The sequence below is a fragment of the Mobula birostris genome, chromosome 7 (assembly GCF_030028105.1).
Source record: "Mobula birostris isolate sMobBir1 chromosome 7, sMobBir1.hap1, whole genome shotgun sequence".
NCBI classification, from domain to species: Eukaryota; Metazoa; Chordata; class Chondrichthyes; order Myliobatiformes; family Myliobatidae; genus Mobula; species Mobula birostris.
In genome coordinates this window covers 59,463,953-59,481,964 of record NC_092376.1, presented here as the reverse complement: position 1 = coordinate 59,481,964, position 18,012 = coordinate 59,463,953, and the positions used below count along the sequence as shown (strand labels likewise).

General features: G+C 41.6%; 1 protein-coding gene across 2 annotated transcripts in view; it reads right to left on the bottom strand.

Moving 5' to 3' along the window:
* The window catches only part of LOC140200241 (TBC1 domain family member 8), a 105,340-nt gene that overhangs the window by 14,573 nt on the left and 72,755 nt on the right, over positions 1–18,012 (bottom strand). For both annotated transcript variants that reach the window (XM_072263258.1, XM_072263259.1), the window contains exons 8-11: positions 16,651–16,821; positions 13,060–13,210; positions 2,009–2,223; positions 1,332–1,449 (exon numbers count right to left, since the gene is read on the bottom strand). In XM_072263258.1, the coding sequence (XP_072119359.1) occupies positions 1,332–1,449; positions 2,009–2,223; positions 13,060–13,210; positions 16,651–16,821 (655 nt within the window). The remainder of the gene's footprint in view (positions 1–1,331; positions 1,450–2,008; positions 2,224–13,059; positions 13,211–16,650; positions 16,822–18,012) is intronic.

The window sequence follows — 18,012 nt, the reverse complement described above, 5'->3', positions numbered from 1 at the left end:
TGATCCCTCTGTGAGGATTGGTACGTGTTTCTTCGTCTTACCCTTCCTGAAGTCCACAATCAGCTCTTTTGTCTTACTGACGTTGAGTGCCAGGTTGTTGCTGCGACACCACTCCACTAGTTGGCATATCTCACTCCTGTACACCCTCTCGTCACCATCTGGGATTCTACCAACAATTGTTGTATCGTCGTCAAATTTATAGATGGTAATTGAGCTATGCCTAGCCACACAGTCATGGGTATATACAGAGTAGAGCAGTGGGCTAAGCACACACCCCTGAGGTGTGCCAGTGTTGATTGTCAGCAAGGAGGATATGTTATCACCAATCCACACGGACTGTGGTCTTCCGGTTAGGAAGTCAAGAATACAATTGCAGAGGGAGGTACAGAGGCCCAGGTTCTATGACTTCTCAATCAGGATTGTGGGAACGATGGTAGTAAATGCTGAGCTATATTTGATGAACAGCATCCTAATGTAGGTGCTTGTGTTGTCCAGGTGGTCTAAAGCCGTGTAAAGAGCCATTGAGATTGCATCTGCCGTTAACTTATTGTGGCAATAGGCAAATTGCAATGTGTCCATGTCCATGCTGAGGCAGGAGTTCAGTCAAGTCATGACCAACCTCTCAAAGCATTTCATCACTGCATGACTTACCAGAATGCCCGTTCTATCAAGCAGTGGCACAGATCAGTTCATATCTGGCTCTCAGCTTTATGCTGCAAAGAACTGGTGTAAGAATCAGAACCCTGATCCTACAGTAAAGAAGGATCTGAACTCACTTTACTTTACTGCTTTTACTTATTTGTTAGTACTTTTAAAAAAAGCTTTTAATTATAATCTTGAAAAAAATCCATTTTAATAGGTTAAGAATTTCACTAATTATTGGAGAGAATTCAAAGGCCTTTTACAGGCAACAGACTGGGGCAGGGCCTCTGCACATGCAGTCCAAGCCAATCTATGTTTAGAAACTCTACCTGGCTTGACACCCATCAGGTGTAATGGCTCAAAGCTGTTCAGCCCACATCAATAAGGTCAGGAAGTCCAGGTCAATTTGGCCAATCCCAATATCCAAGTCATTGTGATTCCTGAGATCTTGGATTCATGCTATATTGTTAATTTACTTCAGTAAGAGCTTCAATCCACTATCTCAAGCAAGTCTAAATGCACATTCCAGTGTTTACATTCTGGGACTATTACAGGTTCTACTGCAAACTAATTCAAAGAAAACAATGCTCCAACTGTAGCCATCCTTTGTTCACAAGCCCAAAGGCCAACAATAAACATTTGAATAAATTCTCATATTTGAAGTCGATCATTGAGAAACAAAGATTTACCAATAACTCTACGGTTGAAGTAATCTGGGAGCATTTTCTCACAGACAGCTACTAGCAGCCAAAAGGCTTCTTCCTCCTTGGCATATAATAATAGGACAGAGGTCAGAATATTCATAGACTGTGGGTAAAGATAAAATAAATTCTGGTTTAGGCGCACGGCAGTAAGATGATGGCCCAAGTATTAAAATGACAAATTAGGATGCATTTCTACTGAAACATTCAAATTAAACTGCCCCACCAAACCAAGTCAAACACTTTTACAGAATTATCCCATTTCCCCCCACATTTTTTATTTTGCATACTTTATATACTTTACACAGATACAATGAAACTCATTTTACACACACACACACTTGAACATATAATACGCTAGAAAATTCGATGCCTTAATGATTTCATTGAAAAATTCACATGTCTATAATCATTTTTATATCTAAAGGAAACCTTATGTACCACGGATGACTGAAAAGGAACATTTGAAGTAATTTGCATGATACAATGCAATGTTAATGATATTTTCATAATTTAGTATAGAGTTTCTGTATTTGAAGAAAATAGCTTGAAATCCATTTTACATTGGTTTGATTCATTTCTAACATATTCTAAACTTATTCCCAAGTTAATTGAAAGACCTTAGTACTTTTACTATTTTCTTTCATTAAAAATGAAGTGTCTACCTGGCAATAGCCTATCTTAGGGTTCCTGTATGCATATGCTGTCAGTACTCTTCTTAATGCCGCAATTCCAGTGTCACTCTGAAACGCAGGGTGCTCTGGCAGAGAACGATGCAGGTCACGTTCAATTTCCTCTGTTGCCAGGCAACATTTGCCCATAGATTTATCCACTAGATTAGCATAGTAATCAGGATGTGTAGCTTTATCAGTCACCGCATCTGGCAATAAAAGTGCAACATTATATTCATGTACATTGAAAAATTACTTAACTAGTTACATTTTACACAGACAAATAAAGTTGTTGAATTTGTAATGAGCAAAATCAAATGAACAATTCATATCCTGATATAATTTTACTTAGCTTTTACATACTGAACTTCTTGCATGCTTGAAATGAAACTTAAAAAACACATGGACTTGCTAACTTTATTAGGATAATAAAATTTTCTAAATAGAAGTTTGGAATTGGGCTATTTATGGCAATTTCTAGGATAAATTATACAAAACAAGTCAAAATAAAGGAAGATAATCTATACAATCATAGTTGGGAGAATATTTTTAGATGACTACAAGACATTTTTCTGGATCCTATTTCCAATTGAACATGGATAGAAACATAATTCCATTTGGCACTGGAAGGAAGACTATTTAAATAATTGAGACAAATTGAATAACTGGCAAACATAACAGTTAAGTACTTGTTATCACGCACATGTTTCTGTAAAAACAATTGTTATCTATTTTTATTCAACAATGAAATCTGAAGTGGAAGCACCATACCAAGAATGGGTAAAGTTCTGCATGATAAAGAAAAGTTTTGCACTAAAATGCTGATCGACAGATCAGTATCAGGAAGTCATCAAAAATATTCCCACTGAATAAAAGGGATGTGGATTACAGGGTGAAGATGCATTAGAAGTGCAACATAGTAGATTCCAATATGGAGTAATTATTTTGACAGGTAAAAAGAGGTAAATATTCAAATATGCTGAAGGATTTTTTATACAAATGAATAAAGTTCAATATGCAACTTCTCTATAGTCTAAGTGCCCTAAATAATACAAAAACAAACACACCCACGCACACAAAGCGCTGCAGGAACTCAAACAGCATCTATGGAAATGAATAATCAGTTGCTGTTTTGGGCCGAGACCCTTCAGCAAGACTGGAAAGGAAGGAGAAAGATGCCAGAATAACAAAGTGGGGGAGGGGGGAAGGAATACAAGCAAAGTGATAGGTGAAGCAGGTGGGTAAGGGAAGGGTGACGAAGTAAAAAGCCAGGTGGTGATTGATAGGTAGTAAATGTAAAGGGCTGGATAAGAAAGAATCTAATAGGAGAGGAGAGTGGACCATGGGGGAAAGGGAAAGAGGAGGGGTAGCAGGGGGTGGTAATAGGTAGGTCAGAAGAGGTGAGGGGGGCCAGAGTCAGTAAATGAAGAAAGAGGAGGAAGGGGTGGGGAAAAAATTACCAGAAACTGGAAAAATCGATGTTCATGCCATTAAGTTAGAGACAACCTAGACAGAATATAAGGTGTTGTTCCTCCAACCTGAGAATGGCCTCGTTGTGAAAAGGATTGAATGGCGTGTCATATGAAGATCGTTTGATGGCTCTGGGTCTGTATTCACTGGAATTCAGCAGAATGAGGGGTGACATCATTTAAACCTATTGAGTAGTCAAAGGCCTCGATAGAGTGGACAGGAAGAGGGTGTTTCCTATGATGGCACAGTCCAAGGCCAGATATCACAGCCTCAGAATAGCGCGGCATCCTTTCAAAATGGAGATAAGGAAGAATTTCTTTAGCCAGAGACTGGTGAATCTGTGGAATTCTATGCCACAGGCAGTTTTGGAGGCCAAGTCTTTATGTATATTTGAGGTAGATTCCTGATTGGTCTTTATGTATATTTAAGATACATTCCTCATTGGTCAGGGCACGAAGGAATACGGGGAGAAGACAGGAGATTGAGGCTGAGAGGAAAAATGGACCAGCCATGATAAAATGGCAGAGCAGAATCGATGGACCAAATGGCCTAATTCTGCTCTATGTCTTATGGTCACTGTGGCAGAAAAGGAGACCTTGGACCATCATGCCAGAATGGGAATTGGAACTGGAATAATTGGCCACTGGGAAACGCTACTATTTTGTGGATGGACCAAAGGTGCTCGACAAAGCAGTCCCTAATCTAGGTCAGGTCTCACCAATATTGAGGAGCCCACACTGGGAGCACCAGATACAGTAGATGACCCCAACAAACCCACAGGTGAAGTGTTGCCTCTCCTGGAATGACTGTTTGGGGCCCTGAATGGTAGTGAGGGAGGAGGTGAATGGGCAGGTGTAGTACTTCTGCCGCTTGCATGGATAAGTGTCAGGAGGGAGATTATTGGGGAAGGACAAAAGCACAAGGGAATCACAGAGGGAGCGATCCCTGCGAGAAGAGGAGAAAAAAGGAGAGTGGGTGAGGGTAAAGATGTGTTTGGTGGTAGGGTGGCGGAAGTTGCAGAGAATGATATGTTGGATGTGGGGGCTCAAGGTGAGAACAAGAGGAGCTCTATCCTTGTTAAGATGCTGGGAAAGTGCAAATATCCAGGGAATGGAGGAAATGTGGAAGAGGGCAGCATCAATGGTGGAGGAAGGGAAACCGCATACTTTGAAGCAGAGGCCAGACTAAGAGTGGGCCACTGGTCCTCCAGGTTCGGAGGTTCAACTCAGGGCTAACAACCTCACTGGTCAAAAAAAATTGTTACGAAAACAGCAATGAAGAAACATCCGTATATGATGTCCTGGAAAGGAAAGCCTCATCCTGGGAACAGATGTGGCAGAGAAAAAGAGACTGAGAAAAAGGAATAGCATTTTTTACAGGAGACAAGGTGGGAAGGCGTATAGTCAGGACAGCTATGGGAATCCATCCCATGGCTACCTTGACTAGGCCTCTTCCCACCCCATCTCCTTTAACTGATTCCCGTTGCCATCTTGACAGTTGAGGTAACACTTCACCTGCAAACCTGTTGGGGTCATCTACCGTGTCTGGTGCTCCTGATGCGGCCTTCTCCACATTGGTGGGACCCTTCCCTTTTCTTCATTTACCCACCCTGGTCCTCTTAGCTCTTCTCCTATCACCTCCCCTCGCTGTCCCTCTTCCTTCCGTTTCTCACCTTCTTTTCTGGCTCTTTACCTTTTCCACCGAACAGTTCCCAGCTTCTTAATTCATTTCCCCCAACCCCACCCAGCTGGCTTCACCTATCACCTTCTAGTTTGTACTCCTTTTCTTCCCACCCCCTGCCTCCAATCTCCCATCTTCTTATTCCGGCATCTTCACCCTTCCTTTCCAGTTCTGATGAAGGATCTCGGTCCAAAAAGTTGACTACTTATACATTTGCCACCTGACATGCTGAGTTTCTCCAGCATGTTGTGTGTGTTGCTTTGGATTTCCAGCATCTGCAGAATCTCTTGTGTTTACGTAAAGAGTGAAATTGGCCATCTCATTGTTGGCATAAAATGACTTCCATGATTATGAGTGTAGTGACAAAACTGCAGTCCCAAGAAATTGCCACTTGTACAATTTTATGTGTGTATACTGTATTACACAAACTTAAAAAGAATGAGTAACAAAGGAGGCTGTTGTGACTTTATAAAGGTTCCAAGTTAAGCAACTGTAATCACAGATTGAAAGTGAAAAGTTCCCAGAAATACAAGAATACATCTCGATATTGTGAGAATTAAGGAGGAGGAAATGTTAGATATTATAGAATGCAAAAGGATCAAGGAATCCTCAGGGTGGTATCCCAGGTTGGCTTGTGAAGTAATGATGACATAGCTGAGGCCATGATGGAGATATCTGATTCTGTCATTACAAAGATCAGGACTAAACAGGACAAAAAAAAAAGCAGGATACCAGCAAGGGATCACATTAGGTTAAAACATCTCAGCAGATACTACCAAAGAAGGTCAAGCAAATGGTCAGAAAAGCAATTAGTCCAAAACGGCTCCAAGCAGAGCACAAACTGTCATAGGATATGGAGGATTGTGTGCTTCAATGACCTGGAGAGTTATGTTGGCTGGAGTAAGGGTCTTGTGCTCTGGTTCTTGGTACAGTCACCCATGCCAAACAGTTCAAAGGGTAGAGGTCAGAATAAGAGTGGTCCAGGTTCAGGGGTTCATCTCAGGGCTAACAACCCTGACTGGTCGAAGTAAATTGTTATGGAAACAGCAATGAAGAACTCCTCTACCTCTGTGTGGGACATTATGGGCAGACAGAGATAGAGGACCTTCATTGCTGCCCTAAACGCCAGTAAGCAAGTCCAAAGCAGATGAAGATCGCATGATGAAGACTTTCTACGTAGAATCCTGGAGATTCTACACACCTGTGTACCCTTGAACCTCAAACTGTAAATGACTGGCAGGGAAAATATACAAAAGCCTCGATAGCAGTTGATGGTTAGGGAGAAGTCATGTGTGGATTCATGCAAACTGCAGCTTAATGCTTTGGTTAGTTCTAATGAGGACCAAGAAATGGAACTAGGAAGAAGAAATGCATTCAAGGAAACAAGTGAAGCATAACCTGCTTCCTGTTGTATTGACCTCCGAAAGTAATAACAATTACATTCTGTTAGATTTCCTAGTAACTTGCAATACCTCTATTCCAGCATTTTGCATATCATGCACTGGGGCACATGAATCCAGCTCTAATTGTTTAAATAATGCTTAGAAATTTTCCAATGTGGTAGGAAAAATAAATCTTTTCCATACACCATGCCCATTTGGTCTCTGCCAATTAGTTAACTTATCAACATCCCTTAATAACTTGTTAATATATTATTTGCAATTTACTTTTCTACTTATTTGTATATCAGCAAATCTAGCACTTTTGCCCAGGGTGCTTTCACACATCCAGTTTGAGACCCCACCACGTTTCTTGTGGCATACTACTCATTACAACAGGAAGATCCATTTACAATATCCCTGCTATTTTCTTCCAGTTAGGCAAACATACCAATACATTATCACTTGCACCATTAGCTTTTTTTAGGCCGGCTGGTGGTGCAGTGAGATCAGCGCCCGACTCCGGAGCGAAGGTTCCCGAGTTCGAATCCGGGTCGGGCCATCCCCAAGCACGCTTTCCATCCATGCCAGGTTGAGTGTCGAGCTAGCCACTCGGCTTCGTAAAAAAAATACAAGGGTGGCGTCAGGAACGTTCATAATGTGACCCGGTTAATCCTGACACCATGTGCCAGACAAGAATAGCTGAATGTCTGGTACGACATGCTTAAAAAAAAAGCTTTTATTTACAATTTTCATGATGCACTTTATGCCTTGTAAAAATTTCAGTATATTCACCCGCTCCCCTTCAACATCAGTCTGATACTTAGTCAAAGAAATTCAATAAATCCATTCAGCATGATTTCCTTTTAAAAAAACACCACGTTCATTTGTACCGAATTACTTTTGTTTTTTCTTCTAAACATCTTCCTATAATAACTCAGAAAATGTATAGCCTGAGTGGTTGACAGTTGGGTTCAGCTGTTCTCCAATATTGGCAATTTACTTTCAAACATTGCGTCACCATTCATGGAGACATCATCAGTGCGCTGTTAATTCGAAAATTAATAACACACTGATGTCTCCTTGTGTGGTGACGAAGAATTTGCAATTAAATTGCCAATATCAGAGAACAAATCAACCCAACCATTTTCCTATAATGTATTCAGTAATAGACTTCCAATATGATAGATAATTAACATATCAATTATATTATCAGCTAATCCTCCAGCATGATGTACAGTCACATTATAACTTAACAAGTACCCTCTCTTTAGGTGCAAGGCAATTGGATTATTTTTAAACAGAACAAATAGGAAAGGAGAGAAAGAGCAGCACACACAAAATGCTGGAGGAACTCAGCAAGTTTGGCAGAATCGATGGAGAATAGAGAGTCAATGTTGTAGGCCGAGACCATTCATCAGGACTGCAAAGGAAGGGGACAGAAGCTGGTAAGACAGTACAGGAGGGGTTGGAGTACAAGGTGGCAGGTGACAGATGAGACCAGGTTGGGGAAAAGTGATTGGGTGGGGAGGGGAAATGAAGTAAGAAGCTAGGAGGGGATAGGAAGAAGGGATAAAGAGTTAACCAAGAAGGAATCTGACAGGAGAAGACACCGGACCATGGAAGAAAGGGAAGAGTGGGGGAATCCAGAGGGTGGAGATTGGTAGGTGAAGAGAAGAGAGGGGGCAAGAGGGTAACCAGAATGGGGATTGGATAAGGGGGAGGGGGGAGAGTAGAGACTAAACTGAAAGTTTTAACAGTATACAGGGATTCGACTGATTAAATAGGAAAATTACAATTCACCTGACTAGGGAATTGGCAGTAATACATCAGTTTAAAATTGACTGCAAATGGGTAATGGGTGAAGCTTAGACACATTTCAAGCAAGTTGTTGCCTGGAATGCTCTGTCATAGAAATTTAGATGAAGACCATTGCATTTTTTTCTTTAAAAAACACTTCGTTAAAATACAGGATTAAAATGGGTCATGGGGAGACGTAGGGTAGTGAGATTATTAATGGATTGCTCTTGTAAACAGTTGACACGTCTAATGGCCTTTGCCTGTGATGTGACGATGGCAGCTACATGAAATGATGACCAGCATCAAACATTAATTTGACAAGTCAGAGATACAGTGCAAAATAGGTCCCTCTGGCCCTTCCTTCCAGCCACGCCACGCAGCAATCCCCTGCTTTAATCTGAGCCTCCTCACAGGACAATTTACAACGGCCAATTAATCCACCAACCAGTACGTCGTTGAACTGTGGGAGGAAATCGGAGCACCCAGAGGAAGCCCACACGGTCACGAGGAGAACGTACAAACTCCTTACAGGCAGCGGCGGGAATTGAAGCCATCTCGCCTGTACCGTAAAGCGTTGTGCTAACCACTACACAACCAGACCACCCAAGTAATTTCAGAATATGAGACAAGTGATAGCCTTACTTCAAATTTCTCGACAAAACTGTAAGCAGTAGTAATTTTATTTTACTTTTAAAATAACCAACATTAACATCCTTAAATTGTTGCCATTTAGTGTTTGAGAGAAATATGAAAACAATGCATTAATAGTCATAGAATCAATCATAGAGCACTGCAGAACAGAAACAGTCCATGCAGGTCTGGCCTTCTGCCTATCCCATCTTCCTGGACCCAACCATAGCCATCTAGAACTCTCTCATCCATGTACCTTTCCAAACTTGTCCTAAATGTTACTACTGAACTTGCATCTACCACTTTTCCTTGCAGCTCATTCCACACCCCACCACCTTCAGAGTCATGTGTCTCTTCTCGATATCCTTTAATTCAAAGATTCAAAGTACATATTTCACCTTTCACCCTAAACCCATGACCCCTAGTTCTAGTCTCACCCAAAATTAGGGGAAAAAGCCAGCAAGCATTCACCCTATCTATACACCTCAATTTTGTCTAAGATTCTCCTAACTCATGCTCCTCACCTATTCAACCTTTCCCTCGACTTAGATCTTCAAGTCCCAGCAACAACCTTTTAAGTTTTCTCTCCACTCTTTCAAGTGTATTGATATCTTTCCTGTAGTTAGGTGACCTGACCAGAACTGCACACAATGTTTCAAATACAGCCTCACACAGGGAATACAGCAAGGGAAAAAAAAGCACCAACAGTAATTTTGGGATTTTATGAATTGTGCGTGTAGGCAACAAAGAAAAATGATAATTTTACGCAAAGCAGTTCAAGCTTGACATAGAGCATAGAAATCTACAGCACATTACAGGCCCTTCATCCCACGATGTTGTGCTGACCATACAACCTACTCTAGAAACTGCCTAGAATTTCCCTAGCGCATTTTCTAAGCTTCATGTACTTATCTAAGAGGCTTTTAGAAGACCCTATTGTATCTGCTTCCACCATCGTCGCCACCAATGTACTTGACATACCCACCAATCTGTGTGAAAAACTTACCCCTGATATCCCTTCAGTGCCTATTTCCAAGCACCTTAAAACTATGCCCCCTCACATTAGCCATTTCAACTCTGGGAAAAAGCCTCTGACTATCCACACGGTCAATGCCCCTTATCATCTTATACACCTTTATCAGATCACCTCTCATCCTCCATCGCTCCAAGGAGAAAAGGTCAAGTTCACTCAACCTATTCTCATAAGTGACACCCTCCAATCCAGGCAAAATCCTTGTAAATCTCCTCTGCTATCTCTCTATAGTACCCTCATCCTTCCGATAGTGAGGTGACCAGAACTGAACACAATACTCCAAGAGGGGTCTGACCAAGGTCTTACACAGCTGCAACATTACCTCACAGCTCTTGAACTCAATCCCACAGTTGATGAATGCCAACAACCATACGCCTTCTTAATACTTAACAATACTGTCAATCTGCGCAGCAGCTTTGAGTGTCCAATAGAGATGGACCCTAAGATCTCTCAGATCTTTCATACTGCCAAGAATCTTACCAGGAATATTTAATTCGGTCTTCAAATTTGACCTACCAAAATGAACCACTTCACACTTATCTGAGTTGAACTCCATCTGCCACTTCTCAGCCCAGTTCTGCATCCTATCGATGTCCCATGGTAACCTCTGACAATCCTCCAGAATATCCACAACACCCCCAACCTTTTGTGTCATCAGCAAACTTACCAACCCACCCTTCTACTTCTTCATCCAGGTCATTTATAAAAATCACAAAGAGGAGGGGTCCCAGAACAGATCCCTGCAGAGCACCACTGGTCACCAACCTCCTTGTAAAATACGAACCTTCTACAATCACCCTTTACCTTCTGTGGTCAAGCCAATTCTGAATCCAAAGTAAGGGTCTCTATGGGCCCCATGCCTCCTTACTTTCTGAAGGAACCTGGCACGGGGAACCTTATCAAATGCCTTACTGAAATCCATATTCACTACATCCACTGCTCTACCTTTATCAGTGTGTTTTGTTACATCCTAAAAGAATTCAATCAGGCTCGTAAGGCACGACCTGCCCTTGACAAAGCCATGCTGACTATCCCTAACCAGATTACGTCTCTCCAAATACTCATAAATTCTGCCTCTCAGGATCTTCTCCAACAACTTGCCCCCACCACTGATGTCAGACTCACTGGTCTATAATTTCCTGGGTTACTTCTATTCCCTTTCTTGAACATGGGAACAATATTTGCAACCCTCCAATCCTGTGGTACTTCTCCCATCCCTATTGATGATGCAAAGATCATCATAAGAGGCTCAGCAATTTCCTCCCTCGCTTCCCATGGTAGCCTGGGGTACATCCCATTCGGTCCCAGTCATTTATCTAACTTAATGCTTTTCAAAAGCTCCAGCACATCCTCTTTCTTAATGTTTATATGCTTAAGCGTTTCAGTCCACTGTAAATTATCCCCACAATTGCCACAGTTTTTTTTTCCCCTGGTGAATACTGAAGCAAAGTATTCATTAAGTACCTCCGCTACCTCCTCTGACTCCATGCAAGCATTTCCAATATCGCAACCTATTGGTCCTATTCTCACACGACTCATCCTCTTGCTCTTCACATACTTGTAGAATGCCTTGGGGTTTTCCTTAATCCTGCCCAACAAGGCCTTCTCAAGGCCCCTTCTGGCTCTCCTAATTCCATTCTTAAGCTCCTTCCTAGCAACCTTGTAATTTTTAAGAGCTCTAACAGTATCTAGTTTCTTGAACCTTTTGTAAGCTTTTCTTTTTAGCTAGATTTTCAGCATCCTTTGTACTCCATGGTTTTTTAACCCTACCATCCTTTCCCTGCCTCAATGGAACATACCTATGCAGAACTCCATACAAATGTTCCCTGAATATTTGCCACATTTCTGCCATGCATTTCCCTGAGAACATCTGCCCCCAAGTTCCTGCCAAATAGCATCATATGTCCCCTACCCCAATTAAATGTCTTCCCAAATTGTCTGTTCCTTTCCCTCTCCAGCACAATGGTCATTATCTCCAAAATGCTCTCCCACCAAGAGATCTGACATCTGACCAGGTTCATTTCCCAATACCAGATTAGGTACAACCTCTCCTCTACTTGGCTTATCTACATATTGTGCCAGGAAAACTTCCTGAACACACCAAACTCCACCGCTTCTAAACCCCTTGCACCAAGGAGATGCCAATCAATATTAGGAAAATTAAAATCTTCCATCACAACAACCCTATTATTATTGCTCCATTCCAGAATTTGCCTCACTATCTGCTCCTCAATATCCCTGCTACTATTGGTGGGAGGGGTCTATTAAAGAAAACACCCACTAGAGTTATCACCCCTTTCCTGTTTCTGACCTCCACCCATAATGACTCAAGTAGACCGCCCTTCCATGACTTCCTCCTTTTCTGCAGCCGTGACACTATCCCTAATTAGCAATGCCATGCTCCCACCTCTTTTGTCTCCCTCTCTGTTCTTTTTGAAACATCTAAAGCCTGGCGCACTCAGCAGCCATTCCTGCTCCTAAGGCATCCAAGTCTCTGTAATGGCCACAATGTCACAGTTCCCATTCAAATCTCTGTAATGGCCACAACGTCATAGTTCCACACCTGGTGCATGACTTAGGCCATTTTACAAAGAGAAGGGACATTGAAAGTCATTGTACATAGTTTGGTACAATAGTGGAGTGGGGAACTTAAACCAACCCAAAAGAAAGCACCATCTTGCAGATATACATTTTGTGACCTTGAGATGTTCAAAAGAACTACATAATCACTGAACTCCATGTTGGAATGCAGTCATTGTTCTTCTGCAGATAAACAATTTTTACTGTGCTTGGTCCTATAGATAACAGCAAGATAAGTATCTGGGTGTTGTTGTTCAGGTATGTTCCTTGGATGAGCACACTATTCCTTGCTCTCTTTTCGAACTATCTGAACAGGTGGTTGTTAACTTTAAGGGTAGCAGTAGCCAACAAGAGCCACAATGCAATGCTCCCTTACTGCAATGTCTTCCTATTTGCTGGAGACAGGTGAAAGGCTTTGTTTCTAAGCCAAGCCAGATTCTTCCATGGATCAGTGTCAGTCAAAAGGTGCTCACCTGAAAAAAGAAGCCAGAGTTCTCCTCGAAGACACTCTGGAATACCCATTGCAACCAGCTTCCTTATCTTCTCAGTCCGAAACATGCTGACTGTGCGTCCATATTCCACAAAATGATCATACCATAATCGTTTTTTCACTTCTTCCATTCCCTAAAATTAACAATCTGCCATTAATTAGAAATATTACAAGAACAATTTAACAGGATTACAAACCTAATGACCAAATGGAAACAGAGATCAAAGGCATTTTGTTACCTTATTGAAAATCCCTCTCTCATAACAAATCATCAGAACACCAAGATATTACAAATTACACATTGCACAATCCCAAGCTTGGCTGCTAAAGGAGGAGGCGGAGATGTGGGCATGGATCTGCTATTCCCACCCTATATAAAACACAGTGCTACAGAAATGCCGACTGAGGCTCCAAAAACCTCATCCCTGGGAGAGGAGGGATACCAAGATTGCTACACCTGGGAACAACTTGAAAGACTGACCCAAGACAGGGAACATAGTTGTCGGCCGACTATGTCCAAGTACGGGTGATAGGTTTAAGCAGTAGTAGTCGTAGTGAGTATTACACTTACAATACAAGACCATAAGCCACAGGAGCAGAATTCGGCCATTTGGCCCATCAACTCTGCTCCGCCATTTCATCATGGCTGATCCATTTCTCTCTCAACCCCAATCTCCTGCCTTCCACCCGTATCCCTTTATGCCCTGACCAATCAAGAATCTATCAACCTGTGCCTTAAATATACCAATGACTTGATTTCCACGGCCATCTTTGGCAATGAATTCCACAAATTCACCACTCTCTGGCTCAAGAAATTCCTCATCTCCATTCTAAACGGATGTTCCTCTATTCCGAGGCTGCCTGAAACTCCCCCACCGGAGGAAACATCCTTTCCACATCCAATCTATTGAGGCCTTTCAACATTCAATAGGTTTCAATGAGATCTCCCTAGTTTTTCAGAATTCCAATGAGTACAGGCCCAGGGCCAAAAACTCCTCATATGATAAGCCTCTCAATCCTGGAATCATTTTTGTGAACTTCTTTTGAACCCTCCCCAATGTCAGCATATCCTTTCTGCTCACAAAGCTCAAAGTAAAATTTATTATCAGAGTACATACAGGTCACCAGTTACAACCCCAAGATGCTTTTTCTGTGGGCATACTTAGCAAATCTATAGAACAGTGACCGTAAACATCAGGAACTGTTAACTGTAAACAAACTGCAAATGCAGATATAGATTAATAGCAATAAGTAATGAGCATGAAATGACAATATAACAGAGTCCTTAAATTAATGTAGTTATCCCCTTTTGTTGAGGGGTAGTAACTGCTCGTGAACCTGGTGGTACGAGTCCTGAGGCTCTTGTAACTTTTACCCGATGGCAGCAGTGAGAAAAGAGCATTGCCTGGTGGTGAGGATCTTTGATGATGGATGCTGCTTCTCTACTGCAACGTTTCATAGATGTACACAATAGTTGGGAGGAGTTTTCCCTTGACGTATTGGGCCAAATCCGCTTTGTAAGATTTTCCGCTCAAAGGCATTGGTGTTCCCATACCAGGCCGTAATGCAGTCAGTTAGCACACTTTCTACCACACATCTATAGAAGTTTGCCAAGAGTTTTGATGTCATGCTGAATATCCACAGATTCCTGAGAAAGTAGAGGTGCTGCTGTGCTTTCTTTGCAATATTTGGATCCAGGACAGGTCCTCTGAGATAGTGACACCCAGGAATTTAAAGTTACTGACCTTCTCCACTTCTGATCCTCCGATGATTACTGGCTCATGGACTTACAGTTTCTCTCTCCTGACGTCTACAACCAGTTCCTTGGTCTTATTGACATTGAGTGAGAGGTTGTTGTTATTACACCACTCAGCCAAGTTTACAATCTCCCTCCTGAATGCTGATTCATCACCTCCTTTGATACAGCCCACAACAGTGGTATCATTAGCAAACTTGTACATGGTGTTGAAGTTGTATTTAGTCACACAGTCATAATTGTAAAGCAGTAGAGAAGGGGGCTAAGTACTCATTCCTGTACTGATGGAGATTGTGAAGGAGATGTTTTTGACAATCCATACTGACCAGGGTCTACAAGTGAGGAAATCCATGATCCAGTTGCACAAGGGGGAATTAAGACCCATGTCTTGAAGTTTGCTGATTAGTTTTGAGGGGATTTTTGTAATTGAAGAAGAGCATCCTGATGAATGCATCTTTCCTGGCCAGACGGCCCAGGGTTGTGTGAAGAGCCAATGAGCTGGCATCCACTGTAGACCTGTTACTTTGGTAGGCAAATTGGGATCGATCCAAGTCACCATTCAGACAGGAGCTGATATGTTTCAACACCAGCCTCTCACTGTGGATACAAATGCCATTGGACAATAGTCATTTAGACAAATTACCACACTCTTCTTGGGCACCGGTACAATTGAAGCAGGTGGGTTTCACAAACTGCCGAAGTGAGGGATTGAAGATATCCATGAATACACCAGCACAGGTCTTCAGTATTCAGCTGGGTAGTCCGTCCGGACCAGACACTTTCCTTGGATTCACTCTCTTGAAACAGCCCACATGTCATCTTCAAATACTCAGACCAAAGGATCATCAGGGTTCCTCTCTGTTCTGGTGGTCAAAGAAAGCATTGAGCTCATCTGGAAGCGAAGCTCTGCTGTCCTCTGTGTCACAAGATTTAACTTGGTGGAGGTTATGGCATTCAAACTCTGCCACAACTGTTAAGCATCCTTTGTTGATTCCAGTCTAGTCCAAAATCTCCACTTCACCCGAGAAATGGCTTTCTGAAGATCATACCTGCCCCTCTTGCAGTATTCTTGATCTCCAGACTTGAATGCCTCTGATCTGGTGCTCAGCAGGTTCCAGATTTCATTGTTCACCCAGTGCCTCTGATTGAGGAAAACCCTGAACAATTTCATGGGGACACACTCCCCGCAGCTGTTTTAATAAAGTCTATAACGACCCTGGTATAGTCAATTCAGGTCCTCAGGTGAGTTCTTAAACACGGCCCAGTCCACTGACTGAAGGCAATCCTATAACCATTCCTCAGCATCCCACAACCACCTCTTAGCTGTCTTGATGTCTGGAGCCTTGGTCTTCAGGCTGTGTCTGTATGGAGGTAGTAGGAGTACAGCCAAATGATCCGACTTGCCAAAATGTGGCCTCGGGAAAGAACGACAGGAATTCCTTATCATAGTGTATCCAAGTGAGGCCTTACCAGTGCCTTAAAAAGCCCCAACATTACATCCTTGCTTTTATATCCCAGTCCTCTCGAAATGAATGAATATTTAGGAATACAGATTAAAATTGAATTATTCCCTTTCTATCCTGTGTGATCAACCACTTTTTTTTTGAAGCTTAAATGAAACATTGGCAAAGCAACTTTTATATCAAGTCGTACAAGCAAGATATTCATAAATTAGATGTGTAAAACAAACACAAAGCAATATCACCATTTGTCATGGAGGTTATGTCTTCCCAAATTTAGTGTATTGGATTAAAAGAAAACTTAATGGAAAAAAAAACCCAGAGTCAGGAGGAAGGAGATACTCAAAGGGGTACAAACCAGAGTAGCATCAGCACTCTCCGTCTCAGTCAGATGGAAAAGTGCCATAAGGGCCTCTGAATTCAATGAGTGCCTTGGTTCCTTTTTGATATCCGAATTGCCCATAAGGGAATCGATCGCCGTATTATCCGGACGGAGCTCTTGAGGACATCCCATAGAATCAGAGGAAACCTAAAGCAAATGGAATTTAATTAATATTGTGCTTTGATAGAAGTAAACTCATCTCACACATGCCATTCTGCAACTGGTCATGGTTGACTTGTGGAGAAACTTCAATGGCATGAATCTCCAAAACCAAAAATAATTCAAGGATTTACCTATTGCATAAGTACATTAGCAACAAGATTCAATCAATCAACCCAAGGTATTGGGAATTTGGTTTACTGAGCATGAAACATCATTTTGGATCGGAGGTTTAAAATTATGAATAATTTTCTTTTGCCCACTCTGAACATTGCCGGTTTAGCTTGTTTTGACCAATAATAATTTTTCAGTTTGGTTTGAACAATGAGAAAGACATGTTGAAAATCTCTCCATGCAATGCTTTATCTTGAAGAATTTATTTTTTTTTAAAAAAAGAGTCAATAGCTGAAGCAAAAAAAGAGCATCTTTGTTTCCTTCCATTAGTATTTTTAGATTACATGATAATTCAAACCGATATTCTGAGCCCTCTAGTTTTTTTTAAAATACTATACACATTTGAACTGTGAAACTTGTTACAAATTTGAAACTGTAAAATAAACTAAGATCAAACTGCAATGGTATATTTCTTGAATTAATCCATGCCGAAGACAAAGCCAAAACTCTATATAATTGAGAGCTGGATATGAAAGTGCCATAATCACATGCATCTCTAGAAACTTTAGATAAACAATGAGAGCATAGTAGACAGACCTCTCCAACTGGGGTGGGGGGGGATTATTAAAACAAGATTTTCAATGCTGGAAAGATGCTTAGTGAATGATTGGATTTATTATAAAATTCTCCAATCAGAGAGCAACAGAAATGTAAAATCTGTTAAAATTAACAAACAGCTCAAATACACAATGGCAAGATAGCCAGGCCCAAGTTTAAGACTGTCATCTCTGTCATCTTGGACAGACAGACACACACACACACACAATACATGCCATGAAAATGAGTTTTTTTTTTGCAGAGTACAATACATTAGAAAATGAGGCAAACATAAGAAATTACACGTTCGGAACAAAATTAAAAATCACTAGTGCAAGACTGAGAAAAAAAATTGCTCCAAATACTTTCAGGCTGGTTCAAGATCATGATGGCAGAGAAGTTGTTGATGAACCTTGAGGTGAGAGTCCTAGGGTTCCTGTGCCTCCTGTCTGAAGGTAGCATTGAGAG